A 23,200-nucleotide genomic window follows, 5' to 3' on the forward strand; every position below is an offset into this window, starting at 1 on the left:
ACGTCTACCTGTGGTGTATTCTCCACATTGTCAAGGACGATGGCCCTTGACGAACAGCCAAAGAGCAGGAAGTCAGAAGAACACAGGATAGAGCAAGGGCTTTCAGACGGTGGAGTCTGCAAGGTTGGACTGGGAAATAAATTCAGTCTTTGACATATCTGCTGTAGGACTGGCCAGTACGCTGAATGACAAGCACACATAGAGGGCCGGCTAAGAGACTCAAAGGGCCTGTAAAGTCTTTAAAAACTTTATGGATTTTTTGACGGACCACAGGCCAACCAAAGTGGCTGCCCACCAGGTCCCTATGGTCAGCTCAACTATGGTGGAGAGACCTCCGAGAGCTGGAAGGCATGAAGAGTGATGGGCGAACTGCTTGTTTCAGGCTTGAAAGGTGAGTTGCTGGTAGTTTTGCTGTGTTCCACAGAGCAAATCGGTCAATATTGTCTTGTCCCAACTGGTTGGTTAGCAAACAGGTACTGGTGTAACGTTTGTGTTTCTGGCAACTTTAAATGACTCAATGACTCATTCTGCTTTAGTTTTCTAGTTTGCCATGATGCGCTGTTGTCGTTAGCAATAGTAACAGGAGTGTGCTGGGCCTTGGGAATTGTCACTAGGTGCATGTTAGCTTTGCAGCAGAAATACAGAGAGTCTTGATATAGTTTGCTCTATATTGTGGTATTTGTGCAAAGGGTTTTATGAGTTTATTTGTATTAATACATGATTGGCTGAGTTTGTGTACACGTTGTTTTTTTCTGATGACATTTTCTGATATAATCTGTGTTTATCTTAATCTGTGAGAAAGACTTTTATCAAATATAAGACGCTCTGGATTCCACTAGCCCAGTTGTTAGTGTTGTTGCCCTGACAATGCGCGTCCAAGAATTTTGGGGGGGTGGAGGTTCTGAAGAAGCACTGAAGAATGGGGTGTCTCTGTTTTGCTGCCGAGTTCAAATATCTCTCTCCAAAATCACTTACTCCACCTTTCAGTACTAAAAACAATGGCGAAACGCATCCATGTGTCCTTTTTCTGAGTGGTTGAGCAACTCAACCATGTAAACAGCCTCACCAAAGGATCTCAGGGCATTTCTTCACCCTTGCCGCCTGCTATCTTTCTGCTATATTCCCTAATTCAAATGGTTTATAGTGAGTTGAAGTGTTGTATATTCTGTTACAGCTGTGTGCAGAGGCTACAATGAGGTGCTTTAATAAACCGGCCTGCGTATTTGTTTTGGATGCCTAGTCTGTGTTTATTTAAATATTTATGTGCCTCCATTTGTTCAGCGTTTCTGAGGCCGTCACGAAAAAGTGAAAAATGTCAAAATTGTGTGGCCATGCTGACGGGAACGGGTACGGCAGGAGGGTGAGTGGGTTGGGGGCCGCGGGGAAGAGTTTTATCTAACCCATGTATCTGTACAGACTGCATCCACATGCAGGTTGCATTCTTTCTGCAAGCTGTGCTGTAAGAAGTCCCCCGACCAGTCAAGGTAACTGTGCAGGACGACTTTCAAGTATGTGCAGATGGACTATCAGACGCCAAAGCGATCATAATATCGCTATCCAGTTTTTTTGAGGAAAGATACTTCATCAAAAAGGAGAAGAAGAAGACGAGAGTCGAGGCAGAAGAGAAGAGATGAGTTCTGGCTGCAAGACCATGACACAACACGTAAGGAATGGAAACAGTAAAGGCACTTCTTCTCTCAGTGACACCGAGACCCTTTGAAATGTCCCGTGTGCAATCATCTTGACCCGGTTTCCAATCCCCTCCCGTTCCTGTCATCTGAACCAAAACCCCCTCGAGCCTGAGGACTAATCCACGCTACGTCTGACGAACCACAACTCAACCCCAACTTCCCTCTCCGCTCCTCTCACTGGAACCTCAAAAACCACAGCCAACATCCACAAGGCCCTAATGCCCTTATCAGCCATGAAAGCAAAAAAGAGGAAATATAAGGACAAACTTATTCCCCACAGACGGTCCTGTCTGTCCTGGAAGTCAGTGAGAGATTCACACGGGCTCATCAGAGTGGACATTCTAATCTAGCAAGTAGACGAGAGTCCCCTGCAGACTACAATCATTCTTCCAGGGGTTGGTGGAGGTGGTGTTGGGGGGGGGGGGGGTCGTATCTCATTATTCCTACTCTCCTTGTTTTCTTTCCCTGCTCCAACCATCATTACCTTGATAAATTATTGACTTTACCAGAAAAATTAAACTATATAAATAACCCCACAATGAAAATATTATCCCCTTCTGAAAAGTGCACAGCAGCCAATAAAAACCTGCCTGACTTCCATCAGGCTACTTCAGGCCTGGATTATGGTTATGTATGACTGTGTGGTTCTGCCTGAAGTCTTCTCATCAGTCCTCTCTCTCTTTTATGTATGCTTATGAGCATGTAGATATTAGTTTCTCTCCGCTGTTTCTTCCTCCAAAATATATCAATTAATGTCTTTCCAGAATATACTGTTCGTCGCTCAACCGTGAAACCTGGACTCTCTTTCCTGTTCCCACCTCCCTTTTCGCTCTGACGCACTACGGTTGAGATCACAGAAAAGCCATCACTTCTGAAACATGTTTGCAGCACAGCCCTGACAACCACCAGATATTGAGGAGAACAACGCAGAAAACGCTTCCATATCTCTCTTTTTTTTTCTGATTCTCGCAGTAAACAGGAAATACACATCTGATCCCATCATCGGGATCACTCGCAGACAGGAACAAAGACAGTCAACAGTTCTCATTCCAACCGTCGAGAACCACAGCCAGATCAGAGGATAGGTTTCTTAGTGGAAGAGGTATGTCCTCGGAGCGCCAACGGCTAATTTTAGAATTGAAACGCAAAGCCAATGAGATCATTACTCTGCTAGATGTTAGAGAACAATGAGAAGCTCGGGACTTGGGAGGCTCTCAATCAGAAACATGGTGCTGCTGCCAACAAGAACATTCATTAGGGACAAATAAAGAAAATACTTAGAGGCCAGTTTTATGTGAACCAATTTGTGGTGCAATTGTGTGGGCAGACAGAAATGGACCTCAAGCTGAGCAGAAATGACTTGTTTTCAAAGTCGTCGCTCCACGGCCTTCACCGTAAAGGATAACGACACAAAAACAACTGTTAACACTTTTGTGATGACGTTACTAAGCAACATTCAAATCAAATATACGATGTGAATTAAATGGCAAGTCTTGCATTTAGCTTTTTTTTTTTTTTAACTGTGTCAAAAAACCACAGCTTCTATAGTCTACCCATCCGAATACTAAGTTGGAACATATAGTTTGACAAGTAACAAAGATCCTGATGAAAGGACCAAAGGTATTAGATACCGTAAAGGCAAACCAGGGCCGAACAGCTATGGCGAGGGAGAATTTTGAAGAAACTCCTTTTGGTGTAAACCTTTTTTGTATAAGTACGGAACATTCCATAATGAAAGAACTACCAATTGAAAGACAAATATGTTTCCTTGTGTGATGGAAAGTCAATCTTAATTGCATAAAAAAAAAACATCAACATATCTTTAAATACATTCAACCATGTGTCGTCTTCAAAGTCTCTGTCATCAACTGGAACTGGCGTTGGTCCAGTGAAGCCAACGCTGGTTCTGAAAGTCTGTGGTGCCTCGTGGTAACATGTACCCTGTTTATTCAACATGTGTAATGACCAAGACCAGAGAGGAAGAGAGGCAGAGTGAAATATTTAGTTGCCAAACGGAGTTGAGCTGGATGTGGACCTTGAGATTTAAGCTGGGCAGCCCCACCGCCGCAGTATGATATCACCCTGCCCTCAGAGCTTTCTGGGGAAATGATCTGCAGTGAGCTGGTTCTGTGTGTCTCTGTACATTTGCCTACACGTTAACAGGCACCTTCCAGCGGCCTACAGGAAAGTCCCCCTTGATTACTACGAAACTGTAGCTAGGCTGAATGTGGTAACAAAACAACATAACACTCTCTTTACATCATAAAAGTGCCAGGCATGCGTTCAAGTGGCCAATTGGAAGCAGGGACATCTAGCGAGTGCAATTGTTCTGAGGAGGCTTTGAACTGCTAAGAACTCTGAAAATGATTTTCTCCTCGCGGATTGTGATTTATTCTATTAATTCCCGAGGTGATTTCTGTGGGAATATCAATAGCTCCAGTGGAAAACTATGATAATCAATAGGCACAGAAAAAGACGGCCCTCGCCAGCGAATAACCAAGTGGAACAAAACACCACTCTATATCAATATTCCATACGTCCAGCGCATTAGGTCATTCGATCTCATAACAGTATTTCAAACAACCGTACACTGAACATGTAAGCTATTGACTCATATTTTCAAATTTACCACTTTAACGCACGGTTAGAGTCGACATTGTGGGCGTCAGTGTCTCGTGGTGGCAGGGTCCAACACAGTATGTGTCCTGGAGCACGAACTCTCAGTTTAAGATGTTATATTTAAGTTTTTTTCTATGGATACATAGCCAACATTCACATTAACAGCAATTTGCCAACCAATCAAGCATAAATGTTGTGAGTTCAGCAAAGCGTAATCCCTTTCCTTGCCAATACATGTCTACAGCTATCACTTATTTGCTTATAAAGAGGTTAGCAGTGGGATTATAAGTTGTAACTTTAAAAGACTATAACTCAGTTGGAGTTGTACATCTTAAGTTATAACAAAATACCAGTGTCATGTTATAACAACGACGTATCGTCTGTCTGTAATGAGCAATGAACACCCATTTCAATTAACTTCTTATAGTAACACAATTTATTTCTCAGGACAAGTATTCTTTTGCTTGAAAATTCAGCTTTCTCTATTGCAGCTGAGGGGATTGAGGCCCCTGAAGACACACGGGGCATTTCTGGACTATGTTCACGTCAGCTTTAACTTTCAGTAAATCATTATGGCTTATAGATTCAATCGAAGCTAAATAGCTGGATTAGATGTCCTGGGGTAAACACAGTTATACAAAGAGTCAACAAATTGTAAACACCACAGAAAAACACGATACGCTCATAACAGAGTTGGATTGAAAAGCTGACCGTGAAACAGTTTTATTTTCTTACTTTTATAACATAACATCTAGACCATTATCTCCCTCTTGTTTAAACATCCAGCTCCTTATCCACAGTGTGCTCCACACATGGTATAGCAATTAATAAATCATCTGTGGATAGGCTAATTCTAATCATAACATGTTAGATGTCAGCAGCTCTTCTTGTGAAACGACTTGGGGGGAGGGGGGAGGGGCTTTACGAGGGAAAGTCCACCCAAACAACAGAATCCACATGTGTTATTCCCATGACCTTGGTTTCTGAAGGTTCATACTTCTTCGTTAAACTGAGTACAGTTATGGTGCCGAATAGTACTTTCCAGAACAAACTGAATTTAACAACTATCGCCAAAAGTTGGACTGAATATCAGGTGAAATGAGTGTACATATCAAGTATCTGTGTGTGCCACATGGTCGGCCAAGTCTGGGCAGTAAGAAGAATTAATATCCCATTCATCATCCCCCAATTAATCACAGGAACAATGGCTCATTAGGAGAAATGAGGCGGAACATTTCAATTTAAGAATCTCTAACAGTGGATCAAGTATCTCCGCAATCCAACAACCCAAGGTTTGAGGAGTTGCTATTTAGATTCATGGCCAATGCCAAAAAATAAAATCATCTTTGCATACGGAGAAACAGAATAGTTAATTGCAGGAAGGATAGATTGTTGTGTAACATGGATAAGGGGAAACTGGAGCTGTGGGATAATGGAAACATCGTACCTGCTGCACTGTAACCTCCTCTGGTGTTGAGCTGCAGTTTATCAAGATCTTCTGTCAGCAGGGAGGCTTATTGTTTCACAATGATTAAAACCACCAGGGTTAAATGCCGCTGCCCTTTTCTTATTCTGATTGCTCGCGGAAACAATTTGTAACGTTTCATTACACCTACTCCTGTAACACTGCAGTCGTCTCCAAAGATGCTATTCATGTACTTGCGAGCCCTGATCCAAAGAGGAGTGTTGGACTAGGGGAACCGTGGGCTACGTTTTAAAAGAAGAAGAAGAAAAGAAGAATATTGTAACCAATCTTCTTTATCTTTAAAGAGAAATATTTGGATAAGAAAGAGCTTGAGTCTGAATTACTAACTAATGCATCCCAACAATGAGATGCCATATACAAATATGTCTGACACTCCAACATTCAAACACAGTTTCAGGCCAGATGTGCTGTCCACTTAACATTTCAATCCGACACTGTGTGAATGGATGTACAGTAAATGTGTCATTTCATTAAAAGGGTCAGTGAGCTTTTAAAAAAATTCTGTGAATATTTCCTCAGACCGCTAGCTGACGGTTCTGTGTGCGCGGAAAAAAAATCTGATTTTTCTACACAGCCCTGACTGTGAATTGAAAACCCCCCAAAAATGGTGCCGCGGCAGTTTGTAGACATCACTCCCGACACCTTAAAGGGGCAGAAAGTCATTTTGGAGAAAGCTCTTCTCTCACTTTGTTGATGTTGATGATTTTACTGCTCCGGTCGGGTCGAGACCTCCGGAATGAGCGTCTGACGCACTGACCACTAGGCTAAAACCACGGAGTTGCAGCAACGCCTCCTAGCACGTCCCTTAAGGTGTCGACGAGTGATGTCTACAAGCTGCACTCGCAGTGTTGTGTGGTGCGGTCCGCACCATTTTCTCGTTTTTGATTTCACAGAGCCTGGGCCTGACTTTTACAAAACATGTATCGCTTTAGAAGCTGCAGGTTCGAGCCCCGGTCAGAACGATCAATGTCTCTCCAGAATCGTCTACAACCCCTTTGATTGAAAAATCCAGAGAACCTTTGACGTCGTGACAAGGAAAGATCTTCATAGAAAGACAAGCAGACGTCCAGCACAGTGATAGTCGGCGTACTCTGGTCAGTCGAGTGTCGCTGACGAGCTACAGCCTGATGTTGCTTTGTGTGCAGTGCTGGAGCCAAGGTGACTGTTTACTGACAACATCTAAAGGGAGAATATAGAGATGTGTGCAGGCAAATGTGCTGCGATATGGAAAAGCCATTAGTGCGTACTGGATGAAATGAGGAACGGTGGGAAAACCAAAGAGGAAAAAGGCGGCGTGACCTTTCAGCTGCGAGCTTTTAAAGCAGGGAAAGAACTCTAATGGCATTTTTTTAGACTGTGAAATGTCAAAGGAGCATTTTTCCTATCAGAACACTTGACATGAGGAAACGTCATACACATACAATGTTATTTACAGCTACGGGATGACTTCACCCAAAACAGGGAATTATCACTCCTGTTGGGAACACATTTCCCAGGAACTTTACAAAAGAGGGGAAAAATAAGACAGCCACTTGCTTATTTCCCCCTGACTTGTCACTGCAACGCTTTGGCAGAGAACGTTGAACCGTTTAAGTGTTCTGAGGAACCTGGAGCCGAAAACACTGTGAGCTCAAACAACAGAGACCGAATTTATTTATTCATATTTCAAACTGTGTAACTAACTCAGCGAAATGGAGCACGCCAAGACGCTCTGCTGGATGACATTAATTACATCTCTATAGAGCTGCACGAGTGTGAGAGAGGTGGGCTATTAGGGTTTATAAATAACCATGTGAGTATTCACTGAAAACCATTTGTACAGTACAGTAAGGTTCTGTGTTGTGTCATGGACAGCTCCGAAAACAGTGACTGCTCCCACCGTCCTCCCAGGTAGGAGTCTACGAGTGTGTGTGTGTGTGTGTGTGTGTGTGTGTGTGTGTGTGTGTGTGTGTGTGTGTGTGTGCTTGTACAATATCCCCGAGGTCCGCTAAACAGATTCCTCACACTAATGAAAATACCATTACGAGGGCTTTTGGACTCAATTTGTACACTTGACTAATTGTGTGAAAATGCAGTTCTGACCCGTCGTGCTTCCATCAACCATAACCTTCCAGCTTGAACCTTAAAGATTATAGATGTTGTTGGTGTGCTTCATGGTGAGTTCCTGACACGAAAGCAAGCATTCACATCCTTCACAGCCTCTATTCCTCCTCTTGTTTCTCCAGTTTGTCAATCTCCATGGGAAGAGTTCAGAGTTTCCTACTTAGCAGCATCGATTTGGAAAAATCCTGCAAAGGATCTAAAGTTAGCGATGCCACATGACCCGTGCCATCTGTAGCATGTCGTATGTACATGTATAAACTTGTCCGCCTCTATAATAATTAGTAATATACGTAATAAAAAAAGTGTACTCTTCAGATTTGAACACGCGTGGACTGACTGATGTTTATTCTGAACAGGGGGGTGTGGGGTGGTTCCAGAAAGTGGAAAGCTGGCACTGACAACGGCTCCACGCGGCACAGCCAAGTCGCTCACTGATTCTGGGCATCCAGAGCCCGCGGAGCCACAGTGATACTACCTGAGGAGGAAAACCAGGGGGAGGACATGCCTGGATATGTGCTGTCCAAGCTTCCATGTGTTACGTAACAACATAACACAGCATCATTGCGTAGAAACGAGGTTAAATACAGTAAATTGCTGTCACTCCACTACTGAAAGACCATATCTTTTAAACAGTGGCAGTTATTACAAATAAATGTCAGTGCAGTTTTTCATCTGTATATGAATAAGATGATGATGTGCAACGTCACATCTTCATTATCACGGTGACATTGCACAAACCTACCTGTGACTGTCTTGGTCTTGACCGGGCTGCTGGCGTAGTCAGAGGCCTGATTGGAGGGCTGTTTGGCCAATGGCGTGCTCCCGACTGACACCTCATCCTCTCTCCTCTTGGCCAAAGAAACTGGACCCGGATTCTGAAATGAGATCACAGCGCAACTGAGCACCCATGAGCTCATATGGGAAAAGAAATATGTAGTCATTTGAATGCATTTCCATGAACTGTGCATTTATTCAGTCCTTCAAAAAAAAAAAAGAAGAAGCATGTTTTCAGCAGCATGATTTATTTAAACTGTCCCCTTGTTGTGCTCACACTGTTCTGTTAATAAGGCCATGACCCAGAGAAAGCGTCAGTCAACTTTTTTGGGTTAATCAGGAAACACGAGGTAACGCATAACGCAGTGCAAGACAGAAGGGGAGGCAGAGGGAGAAAGAGAAAAAATGCAGTGGAACACAACTGAGGCATCCAAGACCAACAAGGACTAGTGACAGCTCCCTGTTTTTTTGAGCAGTCTCCCATGCTGCTGGCAGGCCAGATGCATGCATGCACGCACGCATGCACTCGCACACGCACACACACACACACACACACCGAGAGAGGTGGCTGAAAGACAAGAGACTGGAGAATTGGTCTGAAATAAGGAAACCCCATTAGCATCAGCCAGCAGCACCAGTAGGCTATGGTGCAGCTGCACAAGGCTGCAGGCCAAACACACACACACACACACACACACACACACACACTACACACACATGCACATACACTGATGCAGTTGTTTTTCAATGACTGGGTCAGGACCCAAATGCTGGTTGTGGTAAGATTAAAAATGGGCCCCCTAATTACATTAGTATTTGAAGCTACCGACTGAGGTACGACGCCAAATTCTTCCAAGGTTCTTGCAAATTTAACATAGGCTGAATAAAAACACTGTAGGCCGGTGGGTAAGGTGCCCAAAATCCACACACTGCCAAATAGACCCATAACATGCAATAAAATACTGGAGGTTTCAACAACAAATACACGTTTGGGTGAAAGCCCCTTAAAATACTGATTTATATTGTTCAAACATCCCCGAAATAGTATTTACACAATCCATATGACCACTGTGATGGTTCATTGTTTGCAAGAAAATGTCAAATGGTTGAAAACAGTTTCAGTTTGAACACTTGATGTGATGTGCTTGACCACCTTTAAACACCCAAGACTAAGAGGAGGCTTAACCAGTGACTATCACAAATATCTGTCCTTTCTCCTCACATCATCTTCACTGTCTTGTACTTTCTGTTATCTCCTCTCTGTTCCATTCCCTGGTGTTTGATTCGTCCCTTTCGTGTGTTCCTTCTCACCTCTTTCCATATCTGTTCTCTGTCTATCATACCCTCATGTCCTCTTGGTTCGTGTATTACTTTGCTTTTCTTTCGTTTGCCTTCTCTTCCTCCAATCGACTTTTCCTACTTCTCTTTCCTCCATCTCCGCACCTCCGCATTGTTCCACATACATCCGCTTCTCCATCCCTCTGAATGTCCCCTTCCTTTAATTCCTGCGTTCTCATCATTTCCTGCCATCCCGACTGTAACCAGTCAACGTCTAACCCTCCCCGCTGTCCTTCACGCCGTCTGTTGAATGGCCTTCAGCTGAGAGCCTTGTCCCAGCAGCCAGGCCTTGAGGAGGCCTTGACAGGCGGCTGAGGTACATGGCCTTACAGAAACAAACCCATGAACACAGGCACACACGCCCACATGTTTGCTGCAGCGCATGCACACACACACACACACACACACACACACACACACACACACACACACACACACACACACACACACACACACACACACACACACACACACACACACACACACACACACACACACACACACACACACACACACACACACACACCCATGCTGTGTATCCTTCACACTGGCTGCTGTCCAACTCATAACATGTGTTAAACCCCATACTGCAATAACCTCCGGAGTGAGGAGTTGGTGCAATTAACTCTCTCTCTCTCACACACACACACACACACACACACACACACACACACACACACACACACACACACACACACACACACACACACACACACACACACACACACACACACACACACACACACACACACACACACACACACACACACACACACGCCGACAGCCCTTCCAAACTGCAGGAGCCATGAAACAGAGCAACATCTTGAAAAAAGAAAACAATAAATAAGTATTACAATATGATACTTTCATGTACTATATATATATATATATATATATATATATTTATGTGACTTTATGGGGTGAACCTGTACTATATCCAAGGCAATCAGACTGAGCATGTCTGCAGCGTGCGTATGTGTGATGGAGAGTGTGTGTAGTGTGGGCACAGAGCTTTCAATGTCCATAACCATCACCATGACCCCTGTCAAATAAATAGAGAGAGACTGGATGGAAGACAGGGAGCAGAAGCACATGGAAAAAGGTAGCTGGGAAAGAGAGAGCAAGGGAGGGAGGGAGGCAGAATTACAGACATTTACATTTTTTTCAGGCTCTTAATGAAGAGAGAAACTTAGAATGAACGTAGCAGTAGATTATTCTGCAAGTACGTTATTAATAGAAAGAAGAGAAGCTGACACATCCTGTCTGAGAACACGAGAGGATCACATACCTGCTGCCTGCTGCTGCCTCTGTGAGGTTGATACAGCAGCCATGTGCACAACACGGGATCCATGTTGACGGCGATGCCCTGGACACTGACCAGAAGAACTGCACCTGGACAAGACAAACACACAAAGGGAAAAACATATCATCAGTCATGATCAATGAGCCGGTCTTCTGGACTGTTACTGTTCACAAACAACTATTTGATTAACACAACTCCACAGGAAGATGATGCACAGAACTACTGACTGAAGTGGAAACTACGTGAACTCACAAAATATGTTCCGATGCTCCGGCTGCAATTATCTCTGCAGTGTAAGAAGGACATATATCCAGTACACGGATCACTCACATCTATGTACGGTAATGAGCAATGACTGCAAAAGACGTATGGGGACAAATCTGGTCAGATCGAGTGTCGGCCCTTGCACGGCTGCACAGTGTACACTGTGTCCTAATGACCTGCTGGTGGGTATCAGGTCTGCTCGTTGGAGAGCAGCGGCAAGGAGCACCGCTCGTTTCCAATTGCTCTGTTCAAAGTGGTATCGCACCATAAGCCAAGAATAACATTTTCTTTTGATAAATTTCTGTGAAACTCTAGACTTTCTTTGGGTTTTGGTTTACTCTTAAATAATAATCTTCACCAACAATAAGAGGGCCCTGAGGTAATGCATTAGGATCCTATCAATAATGATTCCCATGCCGGCAGGATTAGAGTGGGGTCTTTGGCGTGCCGTGGAATGTCCCAGCATGACGATAGGAGGATGTTTCAGCTCTAGAAGGACTTTCGGCAGTTTAATGGAGCTTTGGACAAGAACCCTTTCTTCTGTTTCAGGCCCCGAGGCAAAGCTGAGTAAGTGTGTGTGTGTGTGTGTGTGTGTGTGTGTGTGTGTGTGTGTGTGTGTGTGTGTGTGTGTGTCTGTGTGTGCGAGCGTGTGTGTGTGTGTCTGCGTGCCTAAATGTGGACGTGCAAATGTCTTAAATGTCTGTGTGCAGTTCACCTCCGACAAAGCCTGATTGCTTGTTGCCGTGCCTAAAATTTAAGTGTCTCTAAAGCATGGACAAAGCACAATTATAAATTCTCTCCTGAAGCACATTTATATAGAGAGAGACACACACACACACACACACACATATTTGTGTTACACAAGCTCTCCAGCTTGGCAGGAATAACTCGCTGCACCATTATTCCCTGTGAACAATGCAAATAAAACAGCTCCAATTTGCTCCACTTTTACAATGTTCGATGATTTGTGGCCTGTGGGCGTGTGTGTGTGTGCGTGTTTGCTGTAAATATGTATGACTGAAAGCATGAGCGATGACAAATGTGTCTGTCAGTAAGTATACTGTCAAGTATGTGTGTGTGTGTGTGTGTGTGTGTGTGTGTGTGAGTCTGAAGTGCACGTGCATCTACAGTAGGTACCTGTGTCAGATCATTATTCACCAGGTGAACTCTAATCCTCAGCCGTGGTTTAGTAATGCTACAGAATTCTTTCTGAGGGGGAAACTTTCTCATCGGATCAAGTCAAACTGACTCACCGTTCTTCGTCTACTGCTTCATTTATCTCTCTACTTTGTTTTACTTTCTGTCACTTCCATTCTTCTGTCTCTTCACTACTTCCCTATCCGTCTACCCCTACGAACGTCCCCCGTCTACCCCGACAACGGCCTCGTGCTCGGGCTGCATCCACCTCTCTGCCGTTCCTCCCGACGAGGAATCATAACCTCAGCCCTGTGGCTTGAACTCTCGTACCACAATGCGGCTGCTTAATAGGCTTCGGCTTTGGCTGTGGCTGTGGCTGCAGTGCCGGGGCCCAACTTCGAGTGGTTTCATCACGGCCCAGAACAGCATGAGCAGCATTGGGCCCAAACGTCTGGGAACGGGGCTGAGTGAAGAAGATGTAGTGAAGATGTGTTCAATAAATTGACCCTGAACTGTGGTCTATGGGATGCACCAGAGCGCGACGAGCCGCATTCTGCAGAAGTGAGTCATGCGGCAATAAATCATACAACTTAGCGGATGGATTGTTTATCTAACGGTTATTACAGAGATTAATGGGCAAATAGAAATATATAAAAAGTTTAATTGCATACATGTAAACTGCCCCCAGCTTTTTCAAACTGTATGTGGAACAGTTACAAAGAAAACAGAACGTGGTCACTTTGGCGGGGACCAAAAAAAGAACCAAACTTCACCTTTTATCTTATGATGATATATTGTTTTAATATATAAGATGAACTGCCAAAATCAGTATAGTAATCCCAGATATAAAACACAAAATTAAAGACAGTTAGCGTTAGCATTAGCAGTTGGTGAAAGTTTTATGGCTGAATTTCACCATGTCGCTGCTAGCTACTTGTTGCGCACATTCTTCTACCGGTCAACCTAGCGCGAGCAGCTGTGGTGGGCGGGGCCTGTGCTATTTGCATATCATGAATATTCATAGTCTCTCAATGAGGGAGAGAGAGGTGGATGGTTTCCAGACACATTTCAGAGGGTTTCTTTGAAACTTTTTTGGGGGAAAACGATTATTTTTATATACTTTGAAACGTGACTGGAGGGGGTCTTTAAATAAGGAAGTAAAGTAACTGGCAGCGTATCAGCAGTTGTCGCCTGTGGCGTGCGGAGCAGTTGTCATCTCATCGCGGCTCGCGCGTGTCACGTCCGTCTGGCTCCCGCCGCCGACAGCCGAGACCATGTGGACACATCACAACACCACTCAAGAAGCTCTCCCCTTTGAGATTAACAGAGCAAACAGCCTTTCTTCGCTCTCTTTGCCCGCTTGACAGTGACACAGAAACAAAATATGTGTTGACCCAGCTCCAGAGGCTTTGAAGACCAAGGCTTCACCAGCCACACCGTGTGTTCTGGTTTCATCACCGTGTTGACACAACTGCACACGACTGACACCTCCCTTTGAAGCACGCGGCACCGCGGGGCGCCGGGCATGCTCGGAGGGCGACCTCGGCTGCAGGTTGACTGGTGTTTTTCTCTGCTCCAACAGGACGGCATACGGGTAATTACACAAAGTGATGACAATGATAACAAAGGTGTTTTTCTAACTTCCTTAATGATTCCTTAAAAGAAACGACTCTAAAGACCTAGACTCTGTAAATACACACAACCGCAGAATGTATGTGCAGGGCATCTGTGAAGACACACTTACCCTGACTCACCCAGAGTGGACCTATTAATGTCAAAGGTGTTTTTATTCTCTGCAGTGGAGGTATGAGTATAAAGAGGGCATGGGCTGTCTGACATCTGTCCTCAGGCTACAGGCGAGCATTAGACCAGACTGAGAGGAGGCATCTAACCTCAAAGCCCCGTCTCTCTGCTTCTGTGGGTCAACAGCCTCCATTATCTATCCGCCCCACACACCTCTCTATCTTCACATTGTCTTTTTTCTTCAAATCAGGTTACATGGTTTATACTTTGACATTTTTTCGAAAATGCAAAATCTGCTTTTGTTCCGTCACTGCGAGCATGAAATTCAATAAACTGGGAGTGGTGAGGTCAGCGCAAGTTCAAAATCAAGTCCCAAAGTCGAGACCAAGGCCCTGATTGGGGTTACAGAGGGCGCGACCTCTCGACGACAGGGCCGTGACCCCACCGTCAGAATAACAGACAGGCAGAGAGAGAGGTGGGGGGTGCTCACCATCCACCCCCCAGATAGACAGAGGGGTGGGGGGGGGGGGGGGGGGGGGGGGGGGGGGGGGGGGGGGGGGGGGATTCCTGTCCTGGCCAGCTAATCGCCCCCGCAGAATCACTTCATTGTTGGACGCCAGGCAGTGCTGGGACCCTGCGTCCAGCTTCTCCAACAGAAAATAAATAAATATAGCCCAGCCCCGCGTCAGCCAGATGACTTCTGACAGGTTTGGTTAATTTCGAAGCCAAGTAGCAAAACAAAACATTACGCCAGCGTGCGGGGCCTACGCTGCCTTTAATTGCTTTTCCGATGAGCTCATGACTCAAAGGTGTCCTGGAGCGAGCCATGCAGCCCGACAGGTGTTCTACTGGTGTGTGTGTGTGTGTGTGAGTGAGTGAGAGAGAGAGACAGAGCTGATGACACCACTGAAAAAGGATTCAGCTGTGTGTGGGTAGGTATACTGTATGTATCCTCCTCCTCCTGTGTGTGTGTGTGTGTGTGTTGGAAGTGTGTACACGTCTTCATGCACATAAGGAAGTGTTTCTATTTGTATCCATTTGTGTATATGACAGTGAGCAGACACTGATTCTCTCACACACACACACACACACACACACACCTTGTTTCTCTCAAAACACACAACGCTCGCTGCACTACCGTCGCCCCCCCCCCGCCTTGTGGCAACCCAGCAGCCTGGGGGCCACACGGCGCAACACAGGAGCCCCGGGGCTCAGGAAGGACACAGGCAGGTTTGACTGGAAACAGGCGCAGGCCTACGGAAAGCCTGCTCTCACTCCGGGCCAATTCAACTCTCCGCACATGGAAGTCGGTTCACATGTGTGTCTGTGTGCATACGTGTGTGTGTGTGGTTTTAAGAGGACGCAAGCGTGTACGGCAACATGGCTCAACTGCGGTGGCCTGCGGCTTGACAGCATAGACCGGTTGACTGTGGCTGTGGGTACAGTTACAGTAACACACAGGAAGAAAGCCGGACAGTGATTCAGCCAGGTGAGGAGTACGTGAAATGCAGACAGATAAAGACGGAGTGACAGAAGCACAAGACAGAATCACAGACAGAGAAACAAAAGTGCAGAGCAGACTGAAATACAGTCCCTAAACAGACGGAACATATAAAATAGTGGATGATGAGAAAGTATTGTTGAAGTCATTTTCCTAATCTACATGATAAGTGAGTCGGCCTCAGAATTTGGCCATGGACCTGTTTGATTTATGGGATGACTACAGTGAGTTTCCATACATGCAAAGGCCTGTGAAGAGGATATCATGTACACGCAAGTCTGGATAAGCAGTTCTACCGTGCAAGTGTCTGCATTAAATGAATGTTTGAAAGGCCAATGTACACTACATCCCCGACATAATTCAGAACTGGATGTACACTCACTGAGCACTTTCTCTGGCGCACCGTACTAACAGTGGAGGTGGGGAGGGGGCCTCCCTTCTCTCTCAGAACACTCTAAGTTCTTCTTGACGTGGATTCCACAAGATGTTGGAAGACATTTCTTCGAGATTCTGCTCCATGTTGACATGATTGCCTCACATAATTGCTGCAAATTTATCAGCTGCACGTTCGCGCTGCCAACATCCTGTTCTCCCATGTCCCGAAGGTGTTCTGTTGGATTCGGATCTGGTGACTATGGGGAGGCCACTGAAGTTCACTGAACTCACCGTCATGTTCGTGAAACCAGTTTGTGACATGGGAGCATTTTTTCGTGCTGGAATGGTCGACTGTGGCCGTAGAGGGACGAACACGGTCGGCAATAATACTGTGGCGTTCAAACAATGACTGGTTGGTATTAATAGGCCAAAAGCGTGTCAAGAAAACATCCCCCGCACCATTACCTCACCACCAGCAGCCTGGACTGTTGACAAAAGGCAGGTTGGGGTCTATATTACATGTCGTCGATGCCAAATTCTTAAATTTCAGCAGAAACTCAGGTTCATCAGACCAGTCTATATTTTACCAGCTGTCCACTGTTGGTGAACCTGTGTCCACTGCAGCCTCAGATTTCTCGTAGACTCCTAGTGTTCATACATTCAACGTGTTGTACATTGTGATTATCTGAGTTACTGTACGACTTTCTACCAGCTCCGACCAGCCTGGACATGCTCCTCTGACCGCTCTCTTCAACGGGGTGTTTCCATCCACAGAACTACAGCTCAATGGCTGTTTATTTTTTGGGGGTTTTGTACTATTATAAAGAGTCAAACCTCTAGAGACTGTTGTGCATGGAGATATGACAGGAGATCAGCCGTTTTTAACTATCAAACCATAGTTAAAGTCACTGAGATCACATTTCCAATTCCGATGTGAACATTAACTGAAGCTCCAGATCTGAATCTGCAGGATTTCATGCATCATCACACTGCTGCTGATTGGATAATTCAATGAATAGGCAGGTGTACAGATTTTACGAATAAAGTGCTTGGTGAGTGAACATGTATGTATTGTGCAAACACAAGGGATGCACAGGGCTGTGTCTTATTCACAGAGAGCTCCATCTCCGTTCCCAGAGACCCCTTCCTTCCAATTCTTGACATCACTTGAACAAGTGCCACTGCACGATAAAGGCCAACCCCTTTTTTTGTCCATAATGTGATTCTGTCTTTGCACAGTTGGAACAAATACTTCATAAATATCGTAAGATTGCATAAAGCAGACCACAGGTCAAATACTTGACCATGGGAAAATGCACATCCCTCGTATGTACTGTAAACCAGTAGTCAGGCCAGATCAGGGATTTGAAGCAGCTCTGTGGAGCTCCAGATGTTGATAAGAGCCACATATTATCCCTTGTAGCTGATTCCCAACCTTCATAAATCCACATCAACTCGCGTGGTGTTGAAAAGACAAGCAGATACTGCACAAACGCTGCCTGTGCCCCTACTGAAACCCAAGCAGGCTTCGGATTTGGACGACTCCAGCTGTTATCTCTCCCCCTATCCTCTTTCTCCCGACACCATTTCTCTTGCATGCCCATAGAAACACACTCTCGCTCTGGCTCGCTCCCTTCGAATCACATCGCGAGTAGAAATGCCTAAAGTCACGACCAAATGTGAACTGGCCCTTGTCAGCAAGATAGCTCGCCTTCCTAATGACAGACAAAACAGACCTGGTCCTGATTGCAATAATGTATCATTGTCCACATCCATCATGGACATACAGTGTGCACTGTGTGAACTTTAAATGGGCCCCAATGTAATGTAAGGGGAACAGGAGAGACACTTCTGAGCTCATTAAAATAAACAGACTCCTGCTTCTGCTGCCGCTGCTGCTTTCCCACAGGCAGTTTGAGTTTTGCACGGTTACCTTGAAAACTCCTTATCACTGCTATCATTCAGCTGACTCATGGGCTTTCTGCACAGTTCAGGCTGAGTTCTCTCAGTTTGTCATGACTGGAAGGAGAGTCGAGCAATTTAATGTCTGTCATTGGCCGGGGCTCCGTCCAAGTCATGTTATGTGAATTACATTGTATGAAATAGAAAAAGGCTTGTTGCAAACGGTGAAGATTTTAAGTTCACGTGACATTTGCCCATTTTCGTACTCTCACTACATCGCTGTGAAGTAGTTATGAAATAAAAGCTGCACTTCATATACCTTATCCGATTGCATAAGGTTTAATGATATCCTCCACACAAAATTAAATTAATCAAATAATAAAATTAAATAACTTTGGACCATTTTTGTTCCATTTTGGGGGGTTTATATAAACTCTGTCCATTTGTGGTAATAAAATTATGAAATGGGTGAGGCTGCAATTAATAATAAGGTGTATAAAATTGAGTTCAGGAACATACTCAATAATCCAACTGGACCGACTTCCATCCCCAGACCCTCATACAAGTGCACACACACATACACAGAACCCACTTGCCTTCCTGCATTTCCCAGGAACCACCTGTGGGTTGACCAAACAGACTTTATGGGTCTGGTGATGATGTGATGATTCCGTCTGGTGTTTACACATCCAGAAATCGAATCCACCTCTAGTTCAAGGCAAGCAGAGCCGGGTCGGGTATTTCTTCGTTTCCATGCTATGCCATTTGCAGACATTTTGTATGTTTTGACAATAGAGATACCCGACTATGTCCACCGTCAACACGCCATGCTTGCTGCGAGCCGAGAGGTTTGGGTCATGTGGGTGGAGTGCCTGCCATATGCAATCCCAGTCCGGACTGTAAGGTAGATGAATGTCTGGTCCCTTTTGAAAGGTCACAACGCCTGGAACACGCAGCCGTATACTAGCAAACCTGCTGGTGGAGCTCCAGAAGAGAACCAGGCCAAGAGTGTGGTCCTGGACATGACAGCGGGTTTCCAGAGGCACATCACCACATGTGATAATTTCTTTACTTCATTTGCCCTTGGCCAAGAGCTGCTACGGAAAAACTGACCACGGCAATATTTCACCAGACGTAATGCTTCACATTATTATGTCAGACATGAAATATCACTTGCGTGCAGTCAGTATTTTATTGATTGACTGTTGCAGGTAACTGGCTGGCACACGTTCACGTCAAAGAATGACCGCACGATGTTCGTCATCTTATGACGAACATCGTCATCTTATTGTTCGTCATCTTATTCGTGTCAAGCCGACAGTGATTTTGTAGTGTTGTGTGATGGAAGTGAATCAAGGCTGGAATCCGAAGAGGACATACAAGAGGAGGCTTTTCTTGGAGGGGCTCAGGAAAGCCATAGTGCTGCCTCTCTTCGCAAAGGTGCCAACGTGTTCCATCAACACAAGACTCTGTCAGATTGACGAGAGACACACGAGGGCCAGGGCAAAGCTCTACACCCTCACAGACAAAAGAGAGAAAAGGAAGAGGTGCAAACTCCATGTACCAAGACGTGTACAAAAATGTAATTAAATAGGATCATGTGTCTAAAATGCAACTCACATATTTGCCAGGCACGGGCAAAAAACCATCACATACTGTCAAACATGCACATTAGCAAACACAGAGAACTACCATGTATCACATGTGACAAAGTAAGTGTTTCTGTGAAATGTTCAGATTTAAATTTTCTTATATAAAGTTAAGTTTTCATGTGAAAATAATTTGGCCCTACTGTATGTTCTCTGGAGATTGATTTAACGATAACAATCACATTTTGACATGAAACACTATTAACACCATTTTGTGCCAGTGTTGGAAAAAAGTGAGGGGATTCAAAATGCCGTTCCTATCTACACTAAGTAGCTCATGATAAATAGTACAGTAATAGTAGTATTTACAATAGTATAAATTAAACAATTATTTTACCTAAAAATGCTGAGCTCAATGAGGCTACAAAGTTTCTTATTTTCTCAAAAAGTTTGAAGAGGATAAGAAGGTAATTATGTGCTATGATTTATAAACTATGATAAAAATGGCTTGGTCAATTTAGACGAGGAACAGAGAAGTTAGAACGTGAAACGAACAAAACCCAAGGACGAGAAAGAGTTTGTGTTATATTCAGTTACATGTGGATGGGCAGGAAACCTCAAGGCCGCTAGCCCGTTTGAAATGAGCTGCCTGCTTATTGGCATGTTACTTGTACAGTCATACTTATTGTGACATTGTGTGTACTTTTGTTTATTTGATCATATTAAAGATGTTAAATGAATGGAATGAATGGAAAGTAAATAAATAAATGAATGGAAACTAAATAAATGGATGGAAACTTCAGGAAGCTTCCATTCTTCCTTATTTTATTTATTTTTTTCTCCAGATGTATTTGATGTGGATTCCCAAAACGCATCCCGTACAACTACAAGGACATTTACAAAAGTGGCTTCAGAGGCTTCTAAAATGTTTATTAAACATCAATAAATCATAACCCATACAGACGACATGTCGGTAATTACTTGCATAAGGGCTGCGCTGTGGTTGCATGGCAATTGGATGGTATTTAATGTGTGATTTCTTTTTTGTTTCCGTGTGATGGTAGGCAAAAAATTAAACACTAATAAATAAATGAAGGTAGCTGGGACAATTCTCTATTAGATATGGTATTTCTGATGTTTCCTGTTTGTTCCAGAAGCCTATATGCTGTATCTTGTTGACTCACGCTGATTCCAAGACTTGTGTGGCCTCTTTTCATTTATCTTGCCTCCCTTTCCGTGCTCTTATATCACTTGTTATGCTTTTCCTCCTCTTCTTTTTTTTTCTTTTTCTTTTTAATAATTGCTCCTGAATACTCCGTTGTGTACAGCTGCTGCTCGTATCCCCAGTGTTCAACTAGAAAACTGACCAGCTTTATGATCCAGCTGTCTTTCGCAACAAATGTTATTCCGCCTCCAGCCCCACCTTCTCCAGTCCTCCTCCTCAACTCGCTCCCTCAGCTTTCTGCCGAGCAAACTGGACAACCGTGGACAAGACCCTGTCTTCATCTGCCCTCAAACCTCTACACCTCTCTGCAGAGTATCTGGTCCCTCGAGTCTGTCCGCACTAATTTCCACGTACGGATCAACGGCCTTTGGCTGAAATTTGGGTTCACTCAAGGAGCTGGGAATGCTTCACTGCAGCAAGCTGACGTTTGCATTGAAATGGCAGATGTCAAATCTGCTTTTGGTCCGCCCGTCTGCGCCCTGCGATCTGTTGTGAGTGTAACCTATACTGGTCTGAGGATCTCCATCAAGCAATTTGCCCATTTGGTTCATGAAAGACGCCAAGTTCATTTTAAATACTCTTTAAACTTTGGCAACCGTTTGGGCGATAAGCAGTCACTGAAAAAGCATTATTGCACTGTGCTCCTCAGATATCAATTTATTTAAAAGAATAAATGGCCAGGATTTCACTTTCTTTCTTGGATGTTCAGTTGATTACTGCTAAGTTAGCTACCGAGTTCTTAAATGTGTTCCAAAGAAAATGATGCCGCTGCCAGAAATGGGGAGAGAGAAAAAAAAATTCCGCTCACCAGAGGATTTCTTCCTGGGAAAACCTACAACACCAAGATTTGTAAAAACCTTCAGGATCCACTGAGGGTATTAGTATCGTCTTATAACAAGTGGAAGTGTATTAAAATAAACCTAATTAAAGTAAATGATTACGGTTTTAACAACCAGATGTTTTCACAGAGGGAACATACGTAGCAGCGTGTTTCACTCTGATTGCACATTATGTGCAAGTACTTTTCTCCACAGGTGCCTATAGCCGTCAGTTTGTCTTTGTCTGTAGAACACAGTTTGTGTTCAGATAATGAGATGAGAAAAAATACAGTATATAAATCCTCATCTGGAATTATTACCGCAAGATGATTACATCCGTGTCATACACAACCAGTATGTGTGTGCGTAAGAGAAAATACACGGGGAGCACGGTCTGGGAATGTGTGTTTTTGTCCCTGAATCAGCCTCGTGAATGTGATTTCACACTTTAATATGAAATACATCTTAACATGTTCCCCGTCTGCGTCTCTCTCTGTCTTTCCCTCGGTTCCAGTCTCTGTGGGTCCGTCTCAGTTCCCACTCCCACCGTCCACCTCATCCTCTTCTCGCTTGCCACAGTAGATTGAAGATTACTCCTCTTAAAGACATAGCCTTAAGTGGTTGCACATTTGAACCATTTAGCAATTTGGTCTAATGGTTTCAGGATGAGCTATTTTAGCTGCAATGCTGGGACGCAGGGATAGAGGGGTGTACAGTATGATGAAACACTAATTCTGATTGGCTGGATTTCCTTATGCAGGATGGGGGTCACTGTGGTGTCAATGCTAGGGATTAGCTCAAACAGAGATAGGATGATTACAAGAGAACAATTAGACGTTTGCGGATGGTAAGAAATATTCCTGTTAGCAGATTTCTATGGCTGTTTTAGATTCTCCAAGTTTCTTTTCTGTTACAGTATGGTCAGGGGTTAGGGCTAGTGGTTCAGGGTGGGAAACGCATTATGTCAATGCGTATACCCTCACAAAGATAGAAGTACAAACACGTGCGCATCCGTGTGTGTCCCTTGAAGCTTTAGAGGAAGAGCTCCTTTTTATCTTTGGCCTGTTATTAGTAACTGTTGAACGACCAAGTGAATGTCTCGTTGTTGCAGGACGTCACTCCTATCGGCACAAACACTGATGATAAGGGAGAAGTGTTTATACCCATCAGAACTGCATTTAGTACAGGCACACATCAACACATGACAGACAGACATGTACTTGTGCATGCACACACAAATAAAGGCGGCTCGGGCCACCTGCAACAGGACGTCCCGACGACTATCAGCTGCCCTACATTAACAAATCACAGCACAAAGCAGTGATGACTCAG

The 23,200-nt window shown here is 44.4% G+C and overlaps 1 protein-coding gene across 13 annotated transcripts in view; it reads right to left on the reverse strand.

The window, feature by feature from the left end:
- The window catches only part of LOC118301643 (vacuolar protein sorting-associated protein 13B-like), a 299,542-nt gene that overhangs the window by 167,017 nt on the left and 109,325 nt on the right, over positions 1-23,200 (reverse strand). For 12 of the 13 annotated variants that reach the window (XR_004790359.2, XM_035627305.2, XM_047331582.1 and 9 more), the window contains 2 exons: positions 11,300-11,403; positions 8,642-8,774 (listed from right to left, as the gene is read on the reverse strand). Coding sequence is in view for 12 of the 13 variants with exons in the window: in XM_035627305.2 (XP_035483198.2) it covers positions 8,642-8,774; positions 11,300-11,403 (237 nt within the window). In the remaining variant the exon portion in view is untranslated. Of the gene's footprint in view, positions 1-8,216; positions 8,375-8,641; positions 8,775-11,299; positions 11,404-23,200 lie in introns of those variants that run through there. The other variant, XM_035627311.2, reaches the window with a different exon arrangement.

This window comes from Scophthalmus maximus, chromosome 1 (genome assembly GCF_022379125.1).
Source record: "Scophthalmus maximus strain ysfricsl-2021 chromosome 1, ASM2237912v1, whole genome shotgun sequence".
In the NCBI taxonomy this organism is placed as follows: domain Eukaryota; kingdom Metazoa; phylum Chordata; class Actinopteri; order Pleuronectiformes; family Scophthalmidae; genus Scophthalmus; species Scophthalmus maximus.